Raw genomic sequence first — 19,702 nt, forward strand, 5'->3', positions numbered from 1 at the left:
AGGCAGAAACTTCCAGTGGCGAGAGGTTTGGGGGTTGCTTTGGTGGATTTTTTCCCTTTCCCCCGTGAGGCTGGGCACGGAGGGGCCGCGACGGAGCGGTCAGGGCCGGGCGGCACCGCTCCGCTCCGCTCCGGACTGCCCGGCCCCGGCCCCGGGCTGCTCCTGCTGCTGGCAGCGGGGCTGCCCCCCCCGCCCCCCCGGGAGCGAACTGATGGTTCATTTGGGAAGCGGGTGCCACCAGGTAGGGCTACATCAGACCCTGCACCTTGCAATTTGTTTCTTTACCTGAAAATCACCCTTCACCCCAAAACCTGGAGACCTCCTCCGCGTGCGGGCGTTTGGGGAGGCAGCCCTCTTTTTTCCTGTTGTTGTTCTTTTTGTCACTATTCCCTCCCGCCCCCCCCTCCCCACCCACCCTTCAGTCTCCCTCTGTCTTACAGGGACTAAGCACGTCGGTGGCTACGATGTAAACGGCGCGGGGAGGCAAACCCAGGCGCCCGTTGCGCTTCATAACTTTCCCCCGAGTCGGGGCCGTTCCCTTCCAGCAGCGAGCTGGTGTGCAGGAGCAGTTCCCACGTCTGTCTGTCTGTCTGCCTGTCCGCTGCTAGCTTGGGCCGCGTGTTACCTCCGTCCCCATCCCTTCCCCCAGTCTCCAGCCAAACAAAGGTGGGCGACGCTTTTTTTCCGCTCTCAAAGGCAGTTGGTGAGCAGCTTTCCTGAAACAATAACTCTCTTATTGAGAACAAATGTTGACATTTGCAGGGAGCGAGGGAAAAAGCAGCCCAGGAAGTGCAAAGTGGAAAGCGACCCTCTTCCTATTTGACGACAGCGCCAATTCCTCCGGGATCCCACCTGAGATTAAAGCCTGAATTTCAATAAATCAGCTCTAATGAAACCTCTGGCCCCGAAGAGGGGAGGGTTTGTCTTTCCCGCTCCGAAACGAGCACAGAAACGAGGGGAGGGCGTGGGGGAAGAGGGAGTAAATATAGAAAGGGGTGTGAGATTTTAATCCCAGCGGGCTGATTAGCATCATCGTGAAATAAACTCTATACAAAGTGATGTATTTTATCGTTCGTGCCTGTTTCTTGCTCTACTGAATTAATCGCATTGTTTGTGCCAACGATCTAGCAAGGCTACTCTTTCCTCCTGCTTTCAATTTTGATTATTAAATCTCAAATGACGTTGAATATGCAGTTCTTGCCCATTCATTTCTTGATTAAAAAAAGAGTTTATTTGCCAAATCGTTTGGGTGTCGCCCATCTGCATCCATGAATCCTTCGTGAATTTCTCAGAGGATGAGAGAAGCCCATTGGGTTTTACATACATAGTGAATACTTAAAAGCGAGTTTTCCTAGTCTTTCTACTTTTCTTTCCAGAAAGAAATCCAGGTCTAAATACTAGCAAGGGTGGGTAAATTATGGAAATCTTTTATAAGTCTTTGGGCGTATAAACATCAAAGGAATGTCGTTAGCCTTTTTTTAATCTCTGCCACAGCTTTTGGTTTTTACCAGTTGAAATGTACACGTTGTGTCCAACAGAGACCTGGAACATAAAACGTGGGTGGTGGGGGCAGATGGATCAGGAGCAAGAGCAGGGAAAAGAAAGTTCAGGCGTCTCCCCCGACATAAGAAGTCCCTCCGTAAAACCTTCCTGAAGTGCACAGGAAGGACGGTCGAGGGTGATTATAGTAAATATTTGCATCTACATCATCTGCTAAACTGGAGGGAAAAAATGAATTATTTCTTAGCAGCTTGCCTAATTGTACTACACACTGCACGGAGATAAAATTGCATTGTACCTCAATGAAAAACGGGATGTTACAGGAGCAAAGAAGCATCATTCTACGAACAACATAAGAAGATGAGTAGGCCTCCAGCTGCCAAGGTCTTCAGTGTTTTATGTTTAGCTAGATGGATCCCAGAGTTTTCCAGAATTACAATGTTACCTTCTGCCCTACCAGCTGAAGAACACATGCATTTTCTCAATCGGTAGATGTCTTTCTAGGGGAAAAATACGAAGAGGGGGAGTGCAGGGGGAGATGGATCATGGGAATTGCATGTATGTATTTAAGAAAAACAGCTTCCTTTCCCCCTATTTAATATAATCGCAACATATTTCGGGACTCCAGACTAGCACGGCTCTTTATCCAGTTAACATTCCCAAGGCTGATGCCTGAAGTATCTAAGATCACTTTCAAATGCCCTTTCTAACAAGACCTGAGCAAGAGGCCACTAATTTTCACTGAACAAAAAGCCACTGGAGAGAGATCCGTTTGTCAATATCAACTGGTCCAGCAATTTCCCATCTTCAGACACATCGGCCTATCTGAGCTGGCAGATGTTTAGACAAGATTTTATAAATTGTTCAATATCAGACCATAATGAACCCCAACTGACCATTCCAAAGCAGCTAAAAGCATTCAGGATCTCCCCTGCTGGGATCTAATAATGCTCTCACGCTGGAACATTATTAATCATGGAATAAAATAGATGAGCCTCTTGAAAAATAAGTGTATGATTGATTAAAGGGCAATCTAAGAAGCTATTATTCTTGTTTTATAACCGTAAGTTATATTCACTCAATTTATCTTTTGGGGAAAATAAATGATTGTTCGTTTCTTTTCTGAAATTATATTATAAGAGGATTCCCATTATTTTACTAAAAATTAAAATGATTAGTTAGCTGATTTCATGAGCCCAATCAAAGTGGGTTTCCAACGTGACTGTAAAGATACAGTTTACAGATATAAAGAAAAAGAAGCGAAATCACAAAAACCAGGAATTGGACTTTTTATCCTTTTTTTTTTTCCGCCTTTGCATATTTTAGACAGAAGCAGAAACAAAGAAAGTAGAAAGAAGCCGTAGATGATTATGATTTTTTTTCCTAGAAATGGTGGATTGAAAGAATGTTAACTCAAATAAAGAGCTACTTCACACTCAGCATAAATAGTTTATAAGAAACATGCATGTATTCACATCACTCTCTCTACGCATATGCATGTATATATACAAATATGTATTTGCACACATGTGTGTATTTAAAGCTTAAGTATAACGGAACAGCCCAGAAGGAATTAATTTATGCAAAGCATATCTTTGAAACATATTTAAATTGCTTACTCATTTTATGGTCTAAGCTCTGCTAGTGAAATTTCAACTTTCGTCATTTTCTAAATAACAGATTATCATTTTGGGGTAAATGAACGAAAAACACCATATTGTTGCAGACTAGTCTGTTTTTATTTACAATTAGAGATATAAATTAGTAAAGAATTCTCGTTAAACAACCAAAGATTGTATAACCATCAACGTTTCAAATAAAAACCAGGCAAAATTTATTTACAAAAAGTTCAGATTCCATTGCAATACAACTTGCATAAATTACTAGAAGCTTTATATCGTTACAAAAATAAATATCAAATTTGCTTCCACTTCGTAGGACTCAAGTTCTCCAATCACGTCTTTATTATCTCTACTGTATACATCTTTTACAAATAAATTTTACAATAAATCCTATCACACCTATCGAATATATACCGTGGCAATGAAGTGATCAATTCAAGATATCCTGAGAAAAACAGATCTGTTTTCAAAAGTCACACATACATTGGGGAAACTATACTATACCAGCAAACTCACATATGTCCAACAAAATTCTGGTTTAATAATTAGAGTCTGAAGATTTAAGAGTGCTCTGTGGTCTTCTTTTATACAGTGGCACAAGATGTGATCCGGATTTAGAGATTTGTTATATATATTAGCTCGGGGAGAGATGATGGCTTGCTGACTTTTTTCAAAGCAATTGTGACACCTACCTGTGGACCAAGGAAAAAACCAGATCATCCAAAAATCCTTCAATTACACACTAACACCATGAAACTGAAAAAAAAAAAAAAAACCAACAAAAAAAAAAAAAAGGAAGTAAGGCAAAATTCTTACTCGTCTAATTCCTTCCAACAAAAGAATTAGTTGGAAAAATATCGGCAAGGCGATTTTTTTGTTGTTGTTTATTTAGCCCTCAGTAGAGGAGGTATTAAGAGTGCCATTGCTGGCCAGGCAAGAGGCAATTCACAGATAACGTACCGTGCTGAAGGTGCATGTCTATCTCTAATAATCGTCCCTTTTTCTTTTAAATACACGGTCGCTGCGTGAAGCCTCGCCCGGAACGTACAATTTTAGCACTGCCACGTGAGCACAAGCACTTTGTTTTTAAATAACAATACCTTCAAAAATATTTTTTTTCTAAAGCTTTCTTTCCGTCACATTTCAATAGCCCTTACGGCTTTGCCTTACACAAGCAAAGAGTATGCAAGGCGAGGGAACTGTCTAACCTGGCTTTAAAATGAAGGTAAACCCGAGAAAGAAAAGCGGTAATGAGAGGTGGTTTATTTAAAAAAAAAAACAAACAACCAAACAAAAAACACCACAAACAAAAAAACACACAAAACCAACCCAGCAGAAAAGTGTCTTACTTCAGAATCAGACTCTTCAGTAACGAAGCAACACATTAACGTAAGGCAAGCCTAGAACTGTGCAGCGTGTCTTAGACCCGATGCCAAATGATCAGTGTAATAGAAAATGTTCTCACTTACTTGCATTGCTGTGTGATTGCACTTCTATAGGTATGGTTGTACTCCTACTGTGCAGACTTCAGTGGGATCTGTCAAAATAGAACCGTCAGTTAGTCACAGGACACAGCCGGCTAACTAGATTATACAGTGTGTGTAGGTCCCAACCCTCGCTCGAGCAAAATTGCTAGCTAGGTCGTTTAAAAGCCTGGCCAATATTTTATAATTGCCCGTATCTCGAGTATTTTGTAAGAATAAGTTGGCAATTATATTAGTGCAAAACTTTTTTTTTGTGTGTGTGTGTGTGTGAACCAAACCCACCAGTTAAAAATGTCACGCTCTACGTAATTTCACGTCCAAGGTCAGCAATTATCTGAACCCAAAGCTGCAAAACCCGTGAGAATACTGGAAACAAAGAGAGCAAAACCAGTTTGTAGGAAAAAAAAAAAAAAAAAAAACCAACAAAAAACCCCAAAACACAAAAACAACAGGCAATGACACCAGTGCTCTGTGGATATCTTTGTGTGTGGTTTTCCTTTTAAAAATGACTTTTGAAAGCTGCGTCTGCAGCCTGCGAGACCGAGCTAAAAGCCGTCTTTTACATTTCCCCTCTCGGCTCTTAGAGGCAGGTATCGGTACGACGGCGACACGCCGTTTTGAGTCCCCAGATCGTGCTATTGCCCATCCTCGCTCGGCGGCGGTAGCGGTGACAGCGCGCTCGCTGCCTTCTCCAGTGAAGGTTTCAGCATTTACAGCGTATAAAGGACTGGTGCGGTCAGGGAGGGAGGGGGAGGGAGAAGAGGGAAGAAAGCGGCAAAACCAAGTCACCTACCTTTCTTCGAGTCGTAACTAGAGGGCCTGTAATGTTGTTCTAGTTGGTTAGTGATCGTTTTCAAAGAGTCACTGCTCTGCTTGTGGACAGAGCTGGCGTTTAGGACAGTCTGACTTAGTCCCTCGTTTGAAGCCACTGCTGCGGAGTTGTATCTCAGGATTCCCTGGCTCTGGAGAGCGTTAAAGTTCCCATAGTTTGTATAATTGCTATAAAAAGGTGAGGTGTAATAAATATGCCTCCCCAGGAGGGAGGAGGGCGAGTAGGCAGCGCTGTGCGGGGCGGAGGCGGGGGCGGCCGAGGAGAGCGGCGCAGGCTGGCAGCCCTGGCCTAGGGTCTGGCTCTTGAGGTCCGAGGTGGCGATTTCGGCCAGCGACCAGAGCTTGGGCTTGCTGGCCGGCGTCGGGGGGCCGGGGGAGGCGCGGCCGCCCAGCGCCGCCTTGCTGGCGCTGCGGGCGGCGTCAGCGTGCGGGTGGCCGAGGAGCGGGGCCTCCACGGCCGCCAGCGGCGAGGAGGTGGCGGGCTTGGCCGGCGGGTCGCGCTCCCCGCCGCCGCCCTCGTCCTCCTCGATGTCCTCCTCCTCCTCCTCCTCTTCCTCCTCCTCCTCCTCGATGTCCTCGTACTTGTCCTTGCACTCCGAGCCCGACTCGCAGAGGGGGTCGCCCGCTCGGCAGGGCAGCTTCTCGCCGTCCGACTCGGCGGAGCAGGAGTGGTCCGTCAGCGAGTCGACTTGCAAGCTGATCCCTGCCGGGCACAGAAAGGCAGAGTCACTGGGGGCGGCAACAGAGAGCGGGCGAGACGCGAGCTCGGCCACCGCCACCGCCACCGCCACCGCGGCGGGTAGGGAGCCGCTGGCCGGCCCGGCCTTTCCCCTGCAACCCCGTTTCCCGGAGCATCCATCCCCACGGGATAGCCCCGCCGCCGCCCCCCGCGCCGCCCCGCCTGCCCCCGGCGCGGCGCCGCCGGCCGCCGCCCCCCGCCCGCGCCGGCCACCGGCACTGCGCGGCGACATGCGCCCGGAGCAGCCGGAGGCCACGGGACGGGACACGTTTTAGGGTCGCTTTTGTTAAATGCGGCACACACCCCCCCCAGCCCCCCCTCCCTTCCCCGCCGCCCCGCTCCCGGGGGGGCGCGACGGCACGAGAGGGGGCCACCCCGCCGCGGCCACGGTCACCCCGCGCCCACCTTCGTCCTCCGCGGAGGTTTCGTTGCTCTCGGGCATCTTCTCGGGACTCTCTTCTTTACTCCTCGCCCCGTCACCTTCGTCGTCGTCCTCGTCCTCGCTCTTGTTCCGCGGGGCCCAGGTCATCTTGTTCTCCTTCTTGAGCCGCCGGCGGGCGTTGGCGAACCAGGTGGAGACCTGGGTGAGGGTCATCTTGGTGATGATGGCCAGCATGATCTTCTCGCCCTTGGTGGGGTAGGGGTTCTTGCGGTGCTCCTGCAGCCAGGCCTTCAGCGTGGCCGTGGCGTCGCGGGTGGCGTTTTTCCTGTACGCGGGGTCGTTGAGCTGGTAGGGGTAGGCAGGGCTGCCGTACGGGTGGTAGCTGATGGCTCCGGTCATCCCCGTCGTATGGGCGTCGTAAGGGGAGCCCTGGACAGAACAAAACGGTGGGGTTGGCAATTTGTTATTGCTGATAGCCATTAGTTAGTTGTCATGGCGAGATCGGCGGTTATATTTGTATTTCCCCGGAATGGTGTCTTGTATCCATATTCTATGAGGGGGAGAAACAGCACCCAAAGGCCATTAAGTTGCGATTCCCCCCCCCCCTCCTCCGCCCAGTACACAGGCACACGCGCTTAAAAACGGCGACGTTTTAATCTTTCTGACTAATTTCAGCTTCTTGTAATTGAATATTTCCCAATATAATTTTTGAAGCGCGCAGACATTTTAAAGGCCCTACAGGTAGTGTCTTGATATCTACATTTCTCTCAAAGGTTCAAAAGATGTTTCCTTTTTTGCTATAGAAAATACAACAAAGCCGCCACTTAGCAATTCACTGCACTAATGCATTGCAAATCCAATTTGCAAATCAGAAGATATGCACCGTTTCGAATTGTTCAAATGCGATGTAATTAGCATTTTAATTCGTCCTTTAACGTTTAAATTGCGCTTATTTAAGTCTGCATAATGCAAGTAAAGTTAAAGATATCGCTAAGGAACTCGCTAACTTTCAGCACGTCCCTGAACCCCACAGATCGGCGAGTCACAGGCGCAACATCACCCAATAGCCCGCACAGTTCACAACCTCGCTGCAACTTCCAGCCACTCGCCTACCGCTTCTCAACAGGAAAAACAAGCAAGCGAGATCCTCAGATCTCGTATACCACCCCGAATGAAGACCGCACGACAATTTATGCACCGTATTTTACAGACAGAAAGCAAGGAGTTTCCCTGTCACTTTGCAGGGAGAGCGAACTACCCCGCTCCCATCCCCTCCCAGGATCTCGACAGCGGCTCCAGTCTTAAATTCCGGGCACAGGTCTTTGTGTGTACGGACTAGATAGGTGTCTGACCGACCCTCTGTGTGTGTGTTTATAAAACTACAAAACCGCCTAGACGTGCAGTTTATTTACATAGTTTATGGTTTTATTTATATAGTTTATGCACAGAATGCACACACACGCAATCGCAAACGCTCCTTTTAACTAATAAGAAGAAAGTGAAATCCGAAACTGCGGCCACTACAACCATCTTGGGCTTAAGCGAAGCTCACAGATCGCAAACAGATGCTCCTTTTCATTCCTAAAATCCAGTTAAACCATTAGCACCAAACACACTGAAAGTAAATAAAACCACAGGGGGATAAAGCCCGCAGCGCCTCTAAACACCGACTTAAAAAGAGAGGGGGAAAAAGAGGGAAAAAGAAGGAAGAAAAAGAAAAAACAAACCCTCCCCTATCCTACCACAGCGAAAAGAAAAGAAAAAAAAACCCAGGAGAAAGCGGGGAGGGGGGGGGGGGGAGAGAATGAAGGCATCCAACCCAACTGACTGAGACGATCCGGATTTCTTTAATCAGGGCGCCCGCACGGCTCCGCGAACCGCGGGGCGAGCCCGGGTCCCGGGCCCGCCGGCACCGCTCTCGGCCGGGGCGCGGAGCGAGGCGGCCCCGGCCCCAGCCCTGTCCCCGGCCCGCCGCTTGGCTCCGCTCCGCCCGGCTCCGCGCCTCTCTGCCGGCCCCGGCCGCGCTGCGGTGCGGCGGCACGGTGCGGTGCGCGGTGCGGTGCGCGGCTGGCGGCGGCAGCGCGGAGGCGGCGGCGGCGGCGCGGGGCGCCCGGCTGTGCGGCGTGGTGTTCGGGGGCTGATGGTGAGTGTGTGAGGAGAGAAGCTGAAGATGATGAGGATGAGAATGCGGATGCTAATGAAGAAGGAGAGGGTTTCTCTTCGGTAGTTACCATGTAGGAGGGGAATCCCGTGGCGGGGTCTGTGGAGTACTGGAGCGGGCTGGTGAAGCCTGTGGCCGCCGCCTGGGCGGTGAAAGCTGCCGATCCCGGGTAAGGGCTGAACGCCGATCCCGACGAAGACCTGGCCAGCTCCTCGCTCCTGGGGGCCGCCAGCGCCGACGCCCCGTACGCCGGGCAGGAGTACAGAGCCAGCGAGCCGGGGGGCTGGTAGAGGTAACCCTGAGGATAGGACATGGCTTGCGCTGGCGTGCACAGGAGCAGGGAGGGGGCGAGGGTGACCGGCCCTGCTGCTGCCGCTGCTCCTGGCGCTGCTTTCGTGCTCTCCCTCTCCCTCTCTCCCGCCCTCTCTCTCTCTCTCTCTCTCTCTCTCTCTCTCTCTCTCTCTCTCTCCCCCCGTCTCCCCCCCCCTCCCCCCCCCCCCCCCGGCTGGCTCTGTGCAGTTATGTAGAGAATCAGAATTGTTATATGCTCCCCCCCATGCGCACCCGGTCAGAATAAAAACAAACAGGAGGGGAAAAAAAAAAGAACACCCCCAAAAAAGGGAAAATAAATCGAGCGGTCAGAAATCTAACCGGGAGGGGAAGGACATCTGGGAGAGACGGAAGAGGAGAGGGTTAATATAAAGAGAGAGAGGAAGGGAGAGAAACAGAAGGGGAGAGGGGGAGAGAGAGGGAGAGAGAGAAGCGAGCCCCCGAAATCAGAAAAGTGGCTGCTGCATATGGAGTTCTCCCAGCCAGCTCCCCCAGCGCCTGCAAGCCTGTATTTTGGGGGAAGTATAGAGTCTGAAGAGTTGAGGGAAGGAGCACTCGAGTTTCTGAGGGACATTGGAAAACAGAGCTGTCCGTCACCGCCGCTCATCTGCATAGCGCGGCGGGCCCGCCCCCTCCCGCTCCGGCCCCGTCTCCTCCCGCGGCCGGCAGGCAGGCAGGCAGGCAGGCAGGCAGGCAGGCAAGGCAGGCTTTGTAATGCAAGCCAGCCTCTCCGACTGCGAGCACACTGCTGAAGCCAAACGATGATAGTGCTCATCAGCTCCTCTCCGGGACTCGAGGAGCCATAAATACTCTTTCGCACACTCTCGATTGTACCCCCTCTCTCTAGATCCACGCGGGGAGCAAAAAAGAATAGGTATTATAAATACATGCATCCCTTCACACAGGCACTCGCCGAAGCGCTATATGCACGCACACGTATCTTAGATGTGTGCATTTGCACCCCTGTGGGTACGCCGGGCCGGGCCCCGTGGAGCTGGGCAGCGTACGAGGGCAGAGCGCTTCCTAAAAGTACTGCCCTATATGGTAGGAAAGCAGAGCGACTGCTCAAATCAGCACATCCAGGATCGTGCTGTTCCTGGCAGCGAGAGCTTTATAGTTTTATAAGTTGCCACAAACAGTCAAGATCTAGTCACGGAGCGCGTTTGCACATGAAGGGGGAAAAAAAGAAGAAAACCCTCGCTTTTCTTTCATTTCTGTTTTTTCCTGGGCTGGTGCGCGGGGAAGAGGCCTGGGTGAATCCCTCCGGGGGGGCTAGCTGCCTCACCGCCCCCCGTTCCCCCCTGTCGCAGTTCAGCTAGATCTCCCGGAATACGACCACGATGGAATGAATTTCCCAAATAACGTAACCGCTCCCTCTGCCCCCTCCCTTCGGCCCTGGCCACCATCAGCTTCTAGCCATCGCCAGCTCCGCTCCGGTCGGGGCACGGGAGGACGAGGCGAAGGAACCGCTCTTTTCCCCTCAGTGCAAACATTAATGATTACATATATGTGCGCGTGCATTTTTTTTTTTTTTTTTAATGATTAGTCTAGAGGGACCCTTCAGAAACCGGCGGTGAACCGCCCGCGCTCGGGCCTTTGCCGCCCGGGACGAGGCGCGCCGTCCCGCAGCAGCCGGCGGGCCCCGGTCCGCCCCCCCAGCCCCCCCGCGGCGGTGCCGAGGCCCGCCCCCCCTCACCCCGCACTCTCCCAGCCCCCCCAGCCCCGGGGCACGGCGCTGGGCCCTGCCCGCCCCGCCGAGCCGCTGCCGGCGGGGCCGAGGCTCGCTAGGCCGCTCCGCGCCTCCTGGCCCGCACCTGCGCCCCGCAAACCCGCGCCCACCCCGCACCCCCCGCCGCCGCCCGGGCGGCGCAGGCAGGATGGGGCCGCCGGCCTGGAAACCACCCTGCGTCCCGCAAGCCCTGCACCCGCAACGTGCGGCGGCGGAGCAGCCCTGGACGGGCTGAAAAAAACCTGGTGACTAAAAAAAACTGGTTTACTAAAACAAAACAAAAAAAAAAAAAAAAAGGGGGGGGGGGAACTGTACATCCCCCCCGCGTTTTCCTTTTCCAACATCTGTGAGTGAGCGTTTATCCCGCATTTGGCCAAATGAAGTCTCTTGACGTTTACGGCCGGCTTCTTCGTAGAATACCTCAGGAAATTTCAGTTAGGTGGGATGGAAAAAAGGCATCTGATGAGATCTGCCGGGGGACCGGCTCGCCAGCGGCAGGAGGGGAGATGGCACTAGCTGAAGAATTGCGGGCTCGCAGGGCAGCCTATTGTTAATCAATTAAACATGCAGCTAATAAAAAACTACACTTCGAGAAGCCGTTCCAACAGCCCCACGGCCACACCGGGGAAAACGCCGTATTGAAACTACGATCGAGTAGTTCGGGATGCCTATACTGGCCGGAGCGATCCGAGCTTTCCATTTTCTGTTTTTTTATTTCTTTCCCTTCTTCTCCTCCTCTTCTGTGAAACCCACATAGCAGTTTACCCCTGCCCCTGCACGCAGCAGTAGAGATCTGGCCACCAGACATACCGGATTAATTCCCATCCAGGTCTATCAGCTGGCCTGTAGAAGAGGCAATCCTTAAAAAAAAGCAGGTGAGGGGGAGGAGGTTGGCACCAACAGGTATTTCTTGTCATTAACTCCCGACTTCCTGATAAGAGCGTGATAAACAACTGGTAAACTCAGTGCAACAGATTACAGAAAAGACGGTTGCTTCCCTGCTTGGTGATTAATGCGCATATATTAAATAAAAATAGAAACTCTAAAAACAAGAGCTTTATATAAAACACATTCATATTTCAGTCCTTCTATGGAATAATCGATATCATGCGATTACATCTGAATAGTCAATTCCTGTGTTCCGCAGACCGATTTCTAAGTATATGAGCTCTGCTTCTGAACGGAGCAGCAGCTGGAGAGCCGAGAATGCAAAATTAATTATAACATTATAAAGTCATACATGAATCTCTCTAAGTCAACCTGCATGCCTTGCAAAATGCGCTATCCTCTCTGCATTTTTATTTGGGAAGCCAAGTCTGGGTTTTTCCAGCAGGAGTGGTGTAAGTAAGTATTTATCTACGCGAATTGATTGCTTTTAGTTCCTCCTCTTTAATAATTAGTGGAACAATACAGATTGGGAATACAATGGCCGTTGTGTTTACATTATAACAAGGGATTAATGCTATTAAGTGAGTGTTACAGTTGTGACCTGGGAAGAGTACTTAAATAAATACCGTGATCCCAGGAGAATTGATATAATTCAGTTCAGAGTGTGTGTGTAGATACGCACAGACACACACGCACACATGAGAGATACAAATCTCCATACCTATCTACACGCGTATACATATGTTATACATGCTAGGTATACGTGCCCGTCCGCGTAAAATGTAGCTGCTGTTTTGCCATCATCTGCATGCCTTTCCTCTATGAAAATATATTTTGGTGATTTCGGTGGGAGGAACGTTTAATTCAGGAACATTACTCCCCTTCCCCCAAACACAAAGAGCAACAGATTATATTTCTGATGTTTTAATTTGTGCAGTCCAGAAATATTGTTTTATATACAGAAACGGGGTTAATTTCGCACTCAGAGATTAATGGGTTAAAATATTATCATTTCAAAAGACAAGTTCTTGCGTTGATTTGATTTGCATAATTTTTGTGTGGCTTCAGAAAGGAATGGATTTACCCACTGCAAGGAGACGGTATGCATTTTATTACATCAAGTACACCACTAATTTGACTCTGCACAATGTGGAGAACGAATAGCTGGTGGGGTCATTTAAATATAGCCGGCGAAGCCTTTGCGACAAACAAAAGAGAAAACCGTGTCGATAACGTCTTCAAACACCGGTCAGTGTACGTGGCTGTCTTGAACTTCTTCTCGGGGTGATCTCTGTTTGATCTCAATGCTTTTCGCAGGGAAGAGGTTTTTCATCTGCCTGGCTCCACCGCCGAAATCTAATTTTCCCATACTGCTGCCCGTTACTAATAAAAACCCGCCCAACTTGCGCTGTTAAACAGTAGAATAGTATTACAAGCACTTTTTATTGGTAATAACTGTGGCAAATTAACATGCCTACACAGAGACATTAAGACTTTGCACACTGCGTTTTTATTTGAATAATCTATTCATTAGTTCAGCGTTTACCTTCCCAGATTTTAAGCTGTGCTCTCGCCTTGTCTTCTTTAATTCAGTTTGCTCCAGCACAGCTGAGAAGGTAGTCGAGCCCCCCCCAACACCCCCCCTCCCTTTGCCCCTTCTCAGCTATCGCTCATTGCCGTCCTGGGAGACAGGTTTTGCGGTTTAGCCATTTATTAGCCTCATCTCCTCGCACTAGTGACGGAGGCTGAAGTTTTCGGGCGAGTGAAGTTGAAAGGCACGTCTGTGGGAACAGCCACTTCGTGCCCCCGCTGCGGGAGCGCTTCGCTGGGAGCCGCGGCTGCCGCCCGCCTCTGCCCGCCGCTCCGGCGGCTGCGGGGGGCGCTCCCCCGGGACCCCGCTCCCTTCGGTTTTGCTCAGGTAAAAGAAAAATAAAATAAACAGAACAAAACCCCTGGCTGGCGGGAAGGCGGGGTTTCCCCGCCCGAGGAGGGCTCCCCGTGGCCCGCAGAGGCGCACACGCCCATTACCCGGACAAAGCCAATTGCCCAATTGCCATGACACCGGTCACAGCAACTTTTTAAGCGGAGCGAAGTGGAACTTGGTGGGGTTTGGGGATGTAACACAATGCGCAACAGAACCAGTTTCCTGTGACATAACCACAGAGCGGTCTGGGAATGCTTTCTCCTGTCTCTCACGAAATGGGGGTCCGCCACCATCTCCCGGAGACAACGACATGAAATAATAGCCTATTGTATTTAAAAATAACAAATGACACACGCACACTGTGCAAGCGGAGCTGTCCGGTTTTTCTAGTAAAAGGAGCCCGGCTTGCGAGGCTCTTTCTGAGCGAGGTGCTTTGCAGGAGCGACCTGTGCGGACGGGGCGAGCCGTTCTGCCGTAGATCTGCTCACAGGGCTAAAGCAAAGAGCGGGGAAAACAGCAAGGGAGAAAGGAGAAGAAAGAACTTTCCTTTCCCCATCTTAGGGTAAAGTCGTTAGTTCACGCTGCGTGTGGGAGGGGGCGCTGTGGCAATGAATTCTCCCGTGCTCCCGAGCACTGCCAGCGTGATTGTTTATGTAAGCTCCTTCCCCGAGGTTCCTTTCCGTATTTCAATCGTTACTTTTATTAACAATATTATCTAACTGTCGCCTTCTGATAACTGCACTAAAAGGTGGACTGTTCGCATGAATGATAGTCACTTCTTTCCCCCTTATCCAAGGGTTTGTTTTTATTCCCCCCACCCTTTTCAGTTCGGTAAGAGTGGAATAGTGTATTTCATTTTCGAAACGCACTGCAAGCCAGGTCTGCCCAGCGGAGCGCGCTGGGAATTTAGACGACTCTCTGTAACGCGCAGAGGCGCACAAATGGGCGCGTACGAAACATACCCCTTGTTTGTAACTTTTTTTTTTCTTCCTTTTATTTTTTCCCCCCTCCCGGGGCGTCTATGGCTTCGACATTTTCCACTAAGAACCGGCCACGTCTTTACGAGGATTTAGCTCCCCACTTTGGGGACATTTTGGGGGGAGCGTTAAAAAAAAACCAAAAACTAAAGCGGATCTCTAAAAAGGAGATTTGAGGCTTAGAAAAGTTGCTTCCCATATGTCACACTGTTATTAAGAGACAGTAATTTTCTGCTTAGGGAAATATAAGCAAATACGTATCCCTAAGTCTAAGATAAAAGACTTCCAAAGCTTTCCTGGAGCCTGCTATTTTCACCTGAAAGGCAGGCCGTGTTTCTCAGGGAGAGAACAAGTGTACGATCCACAGGTGGGATAGTTCCTCCTTCTTCAGGGGGAAAGAGGGGAAGTAAAAAAGAAATTAAATCCGTGTATCCGGTTTCTGAACGAGCCGCCGAGCCACCCGTGCGGTGGAGGCAGAGGCACGGAGGTCCCGCCGCTCCCTGCGAGGGGCTCGGAGCGGCCACCGCCTCCCCGCCCCGCGCCTCCCGCCCCGCGGAGCCCCCCGCAGAGCCCCCGCGGCTTCTTGCGGCGCCTCTGGTCGGTGTCGGTGCGAGCGGCATCGAGCAGCCCGTGCCGGGCTACGCCGGGGCGACCCCCCTCCACGGGCAGCGTGGGGGCGGGCTGCCCCCCGGAGCTGCGGGCAGGGCCGTCGGGGCGGGAAGGTCTGGCTCGGGGGGGGTCAGGCGGGGGCGAGTGGCGTTCCCCCCCCCCCCCGCCATGGTGCCGGGGGGAGATGCGCTCCCCATCCCCCTCCTCCGGCACCGCTGGAGCCAAGCAGTCAATACCACGACTTTGCCTCTGGGTTTTGTACTTGGCCAGTGTGTCTTGGAAAGAGTGCTCCAAAATTAGTGGGAGGCTGAATCCCTCCAGCGCCTGGTACGCTTGCAAAGCGGGTGATGGACAGAGTAAAGCAAAAGTGGGACGATCTAACTGAAGGGTTGCTTTGTTTCAGGGGCTCGTGTCCAAACAGATTTTTCCGACACAGGAATAATCAACAAGTGGGTTTGGGCACGTTGGTGCCCAAGGAGCAGGGGTAGGCAGGCCCCTGGGAATGCTTCACCAGTAGATGCACATAAGCGGAGTTGCACTGGTTCTTCCTCATACTTATGCCAGCAGCGTGGAAACCTCCTGTTGGGTTAAAATTGTTTTAGGCAACTTTGAAGTCACTCTGCCAGATCCTTTTACTTTCTTGTAATTGCCATCATCTGTTTGATCACCGCTTTTAACACTAGAGAGCACCTGCTCACCTGCTTTGTGCTTTTCTCTCATTCATTCATACATCCATTCACCTCTGTGTGTGTATACGTGTGTATCTATCCTTCATTTGTAGACCCAGAAACACTCTTCTAGACCAAGCCTACCCTTTACTCCCAAATGAGAAAGTCCTACTTTCTCCAATAAATAACCTTCCTGAATGATGAGACCTCTTTGTATCCATTTAAAACCAGGTAGTTTCCTTTCTCAGAACAATCAGCTATCCCTGTTGCATGTTAAAGTCATTTGAGGCTGCTGGTATATTTCCAAAAGTAGATGGAAAAAGGACAGAAAATCTGTAGTCATACTGAGGAAAAGTGTTACATATTCATGTGCTTAGTGATGCCATGAGGTATTAAAAAAATCTATTTAAAATTGATGCAGCGTAGTTCACAAGCATTCAGATAGCTTCATAATAATTTTGCATTTTCTTCCATTAATGGGCAGAGTCAAGGGTAATTGAAGTTCTTAGTTTCATATTTTCCTTTAAACTGATTTTCCTCTAAATCAATGTTGAACTTCTAGTGTTCCTTACATTTAGTTAACGAATTACTACAAAGTCCTTTTTTTTTTGTTTTTTTTTTTTTTTTCTTTATTCTTTACTTTCAAGCTTTACTCCAAGTTAGAATCTTTGAAGTTTGGAGGAAGATTTTTCATAGTACTAGTCCTTCATATATAAATGGTAAACACCCTTTCTCCCCGCCTTATTACTTTGATAATCGTTGCTAGCAAAAAACACATAATGCTATTTCCAACTTGTTAAAAAATGCTATCTAGGTTTACTCATATGGTCTCACTGTTTTTCCCAGTTTTGTAGCAATGCTCGAGTAGACTGCCAGTTGAACCAAGTTTACAGCCTTCCTTCACATCATGTAAAGGAAGGGCAGACAGACCATCTGGCCCTGAGCTTTTCACCCTATAACCGTACAGGTTTTAAGACGCTTTCATCTGGGAAAGGCTTGTTGCCAATTTGCCAATAAGAAGTCTAAACACGTGTGCATTTCTCCTCATACAGTAGACTCATTTCTGTCAGTAGGAGCACAGAATGAGAACTAGCTGAAAAGAAGAGTTGTGCTTTGATTCCTTCTGATATCAACACGGTTTTAAGAATGACATGAACTGTTGACTTTGCTGTGTGCTTGGCTATGCTTGGCACAATGGTGGGATCCTGTCGTGGCTAAAGTACTGTGATTAGGCTGACTCTTCACTCTATGGAAGGTTTGGAGAGCTTGGATTACTTTGCTACTAGTAAGGCATCTGGGGGGAAAATAGGCTTCACAGAGGTCTTCTAAAAGATCTGCGTTAAACTATTGCCAACACAAACTAATCAACAGATTTTCTTCAGTTTTCAGAAAGACATTTTATGTTTGAAGTGTAGGTTCCAGGATTTTAAATGAACAAATCTCCTCATTCTTGTCAAGAGACAATGAATTCTGCTTTATGCAGCTCAGCCTTAAAACACATGACCTTTTAATGTATCTCTAAAAGGAAAGTAGTGAAATGATCCTTTTTTTCTTTTTTTGGATGTTCCCCAGTTGATAATTAGTGAAGTCCTAGAAGGTTGTGGCTTCTCTGCGCTTTTGAACATGGATTTTTGAAGCTGTTGTTGAGAACTATGTGATGTCATTATCTCAAACACCAGAGGTACACAATGTTTAAATTTTACTTCTCATGCAAATACACCGTCTGACTTTTTCATCTGGGACCCATTTGGTGGAGTCCTTGTACAGGAAAGATGGGAAGTGATAAGGATGGGAAGAAAAAACAACTGATAAGCCAGCAACCCTCACTTTGACGTTTTCTCTCAAATAATTCTATTCTGGGATCATCAAAATTTCTATAGTGTTCTGGTCTTTTAGTTTTTTTAAAGCGGTTGGATTCTCAAAATAAATGTAAACTAAAAGTTCTTCCCTTCCTCTCACTCTTTTCCTTCCCTGCTGCTACTTCCTTACCTTCACTTATTTGAGATTTTTCTAGACGGTAATAGTGCGCCAGATGCTTCATGACTTGGCAATGATGGACTTGCCTTTGTGACCTTCAGAAGGGAACAATATCAGTGGAAGAACTTTATGAGTTGCTTCTTGTTGTTTGAACTTCAGGTCAATAGATAACATATAACGTAATAGATAACACACAAGATATCCTTCACTATGGGTTTAGTGAGGTTTCTTTATTAACTAATAAAAATAATTCTGTAAATACACCGATTTAAGAATTTTTCAGCACCAGTCTTGTAAGAATGTATAGTAGGTTTTTGGTTTTGCACAAACAGTTAATATGACATACGCACTTGCACATCAGTTAATTCCTATTTTTTTCCCCCAAAGATAGGTACTTAATTTCTAACACTTCTTGTGTTTCAGGTGAATCTATGCACCTTATCTGATTTGTGAACACAGTCTACTAAAAATATTTCTCTGAACTTGATTAAAAATAATGTATAAAGGGACAAAACATTAATTCTAACCCTTGTAAAAAATATGGGTTACAAAGGAATATTTTTCCTGTAAACATGCTTGTTTCAAATATACAACTGAAAGAAGAAACAGTACATTTAATATGCTTTTTTGTAGTTGTTCTGGTTTTATCTGATTAATGGAATTGTCTCTTTCAGCTCTCTTAATTATTTTTTGTTTAACAGAGTTTGCCTAAAAAAATTTTTGGTCCACTAACACTAGAAACTAGTCTGTGACTTTTACTTGGGACTAGTCTTTTATTATTCTTTTCCTTCCTCCCTTTTCCACTTCAGCTGGCCACATACTGTCTACCAGATTTACTTTTCTTCAAGTCACAGCTTAGTATTTTGTCAATGGAACATGCCGGCCATGATTGCTGGTTAGTTTCCAGGCTCTCAATATTGTTCATAGGAAAAATCTGTGAAGTATTTTTTTTTTTAAAAGAAAATAGTTCTTTCACCAACATTCAAGACTATTTTTTAATATTATGTAGAAGATCAAGACTCTGTAAACAGGTGCAGCACAAATGCACAGCTAGAAGGACTGCTTCTAACCCACACAGTAAATAGGACACATATATGGGAATACTAGTGGGGAGGTAGTAATGCTAACAGACTTTTACAGATCTGTTAATGTGTTTAGAAATATAAATTATGTTTTTCAAGTTAAGACTTTCAGCATAAGTTAGGTCATGAAAAAGGTGATGAGCACAGAAGAATCCAAGAAAATATTACTAGGTGAAGGGCTGTGGAAGCAATTGTCTTCTCCAGCCAAGAGGCAGGACGGAGTGTACAACAGGCCTGGACTGGTGTAGGTAACCATAGACTGTACACACAAGGTGAAACTTCACACAGAATGAACCACGAGGCCAGGAGCAAATTTGAGGCATCCACTTGTCATATTTGCAATAATAAAGCTTTATACTAGTGACTAGATAATAAAGGAAGGATTCCTTGATGTCTCTCCCTACTTTAACAAACCAAATGAGACCCTTGAACTTTAGTGTCTGAGGTTGGGCAAGAAAGATCTCTTCATGGACTGACTATGTTTCTATCTCTTCATATCTTAAAGCATACTCAAGCATCAGCAGTAAGACTGTCCATTCTGCTACTTTTATTAAAACTGTATCATGAATTATTTCCTTCATGCAGCATTTTAATTTAATTTTAAAAATTCATTTATTGTATGCCATTATTGATATTTACAGCAAAGCTCTTTTAAATTAGTTTTTTAGAGTACTTTTGAGCTGATTTCTTGAACTTTCTTAGTTCTTTAAAACATGCCTGGGCGACAACAACAGGAGATGAAATTCAGCTGAGGGACCAAAGGTTCAATTCCACACCAAGAGAAGGTAGATTGTTACTC

The 19,702-nt window shown here is 47.8% G+C and overlaps 1 protein-coding gene across 1 annotated transcript; it reads right to left on the reverse strand.

Annotated features, from left to right (window-relative positions):
• Positions 1-3,222: 3,222 nt before the first annotated feature.
• On the reverse strand, positions 3,223-9,176 carry IRX2 (iroquois homeobox 2). Its single transcript, XM_075084462.1, has 5 exons — positions 8,790-9,176; positions 6,582-6,987; positions 5,400-6,140; positions 4,592-4,659; positions 3,223-3,814 (listed from the first exon to the last, which is right to left on the reverse strand). Exons 1-4 carry the CDS (start codon positions 9,030-9,032, stop codon positions 4,616-4,618), a joined length of 1,434 nt encoding a protein of 477 aa, XP_074940563.1. The 5' UTR covers positions 9,033-9,176; the 3' UTR covers positions 3,223-3,814; positions 4,592-4,615.
• Positions 9,177-19,702: the final 10,526 nt, after the last annotated feature.

Source organism: Phalacrocorax aristotelis, chromosome 2, assembly GCF_949628215.1.
Source record: "Phalacrocorax aristotelis chromosome 2, bGulAri2.1, whole genome shotgun sequence".
Taxonomy (NCBI): domain Eukaryota; kingdom Metazoa; phylum Chordata; class Aves; order Suliformes; family Phalacrocoracidae; genus Phalacrocorax; species Phalacrocorax aristotelis.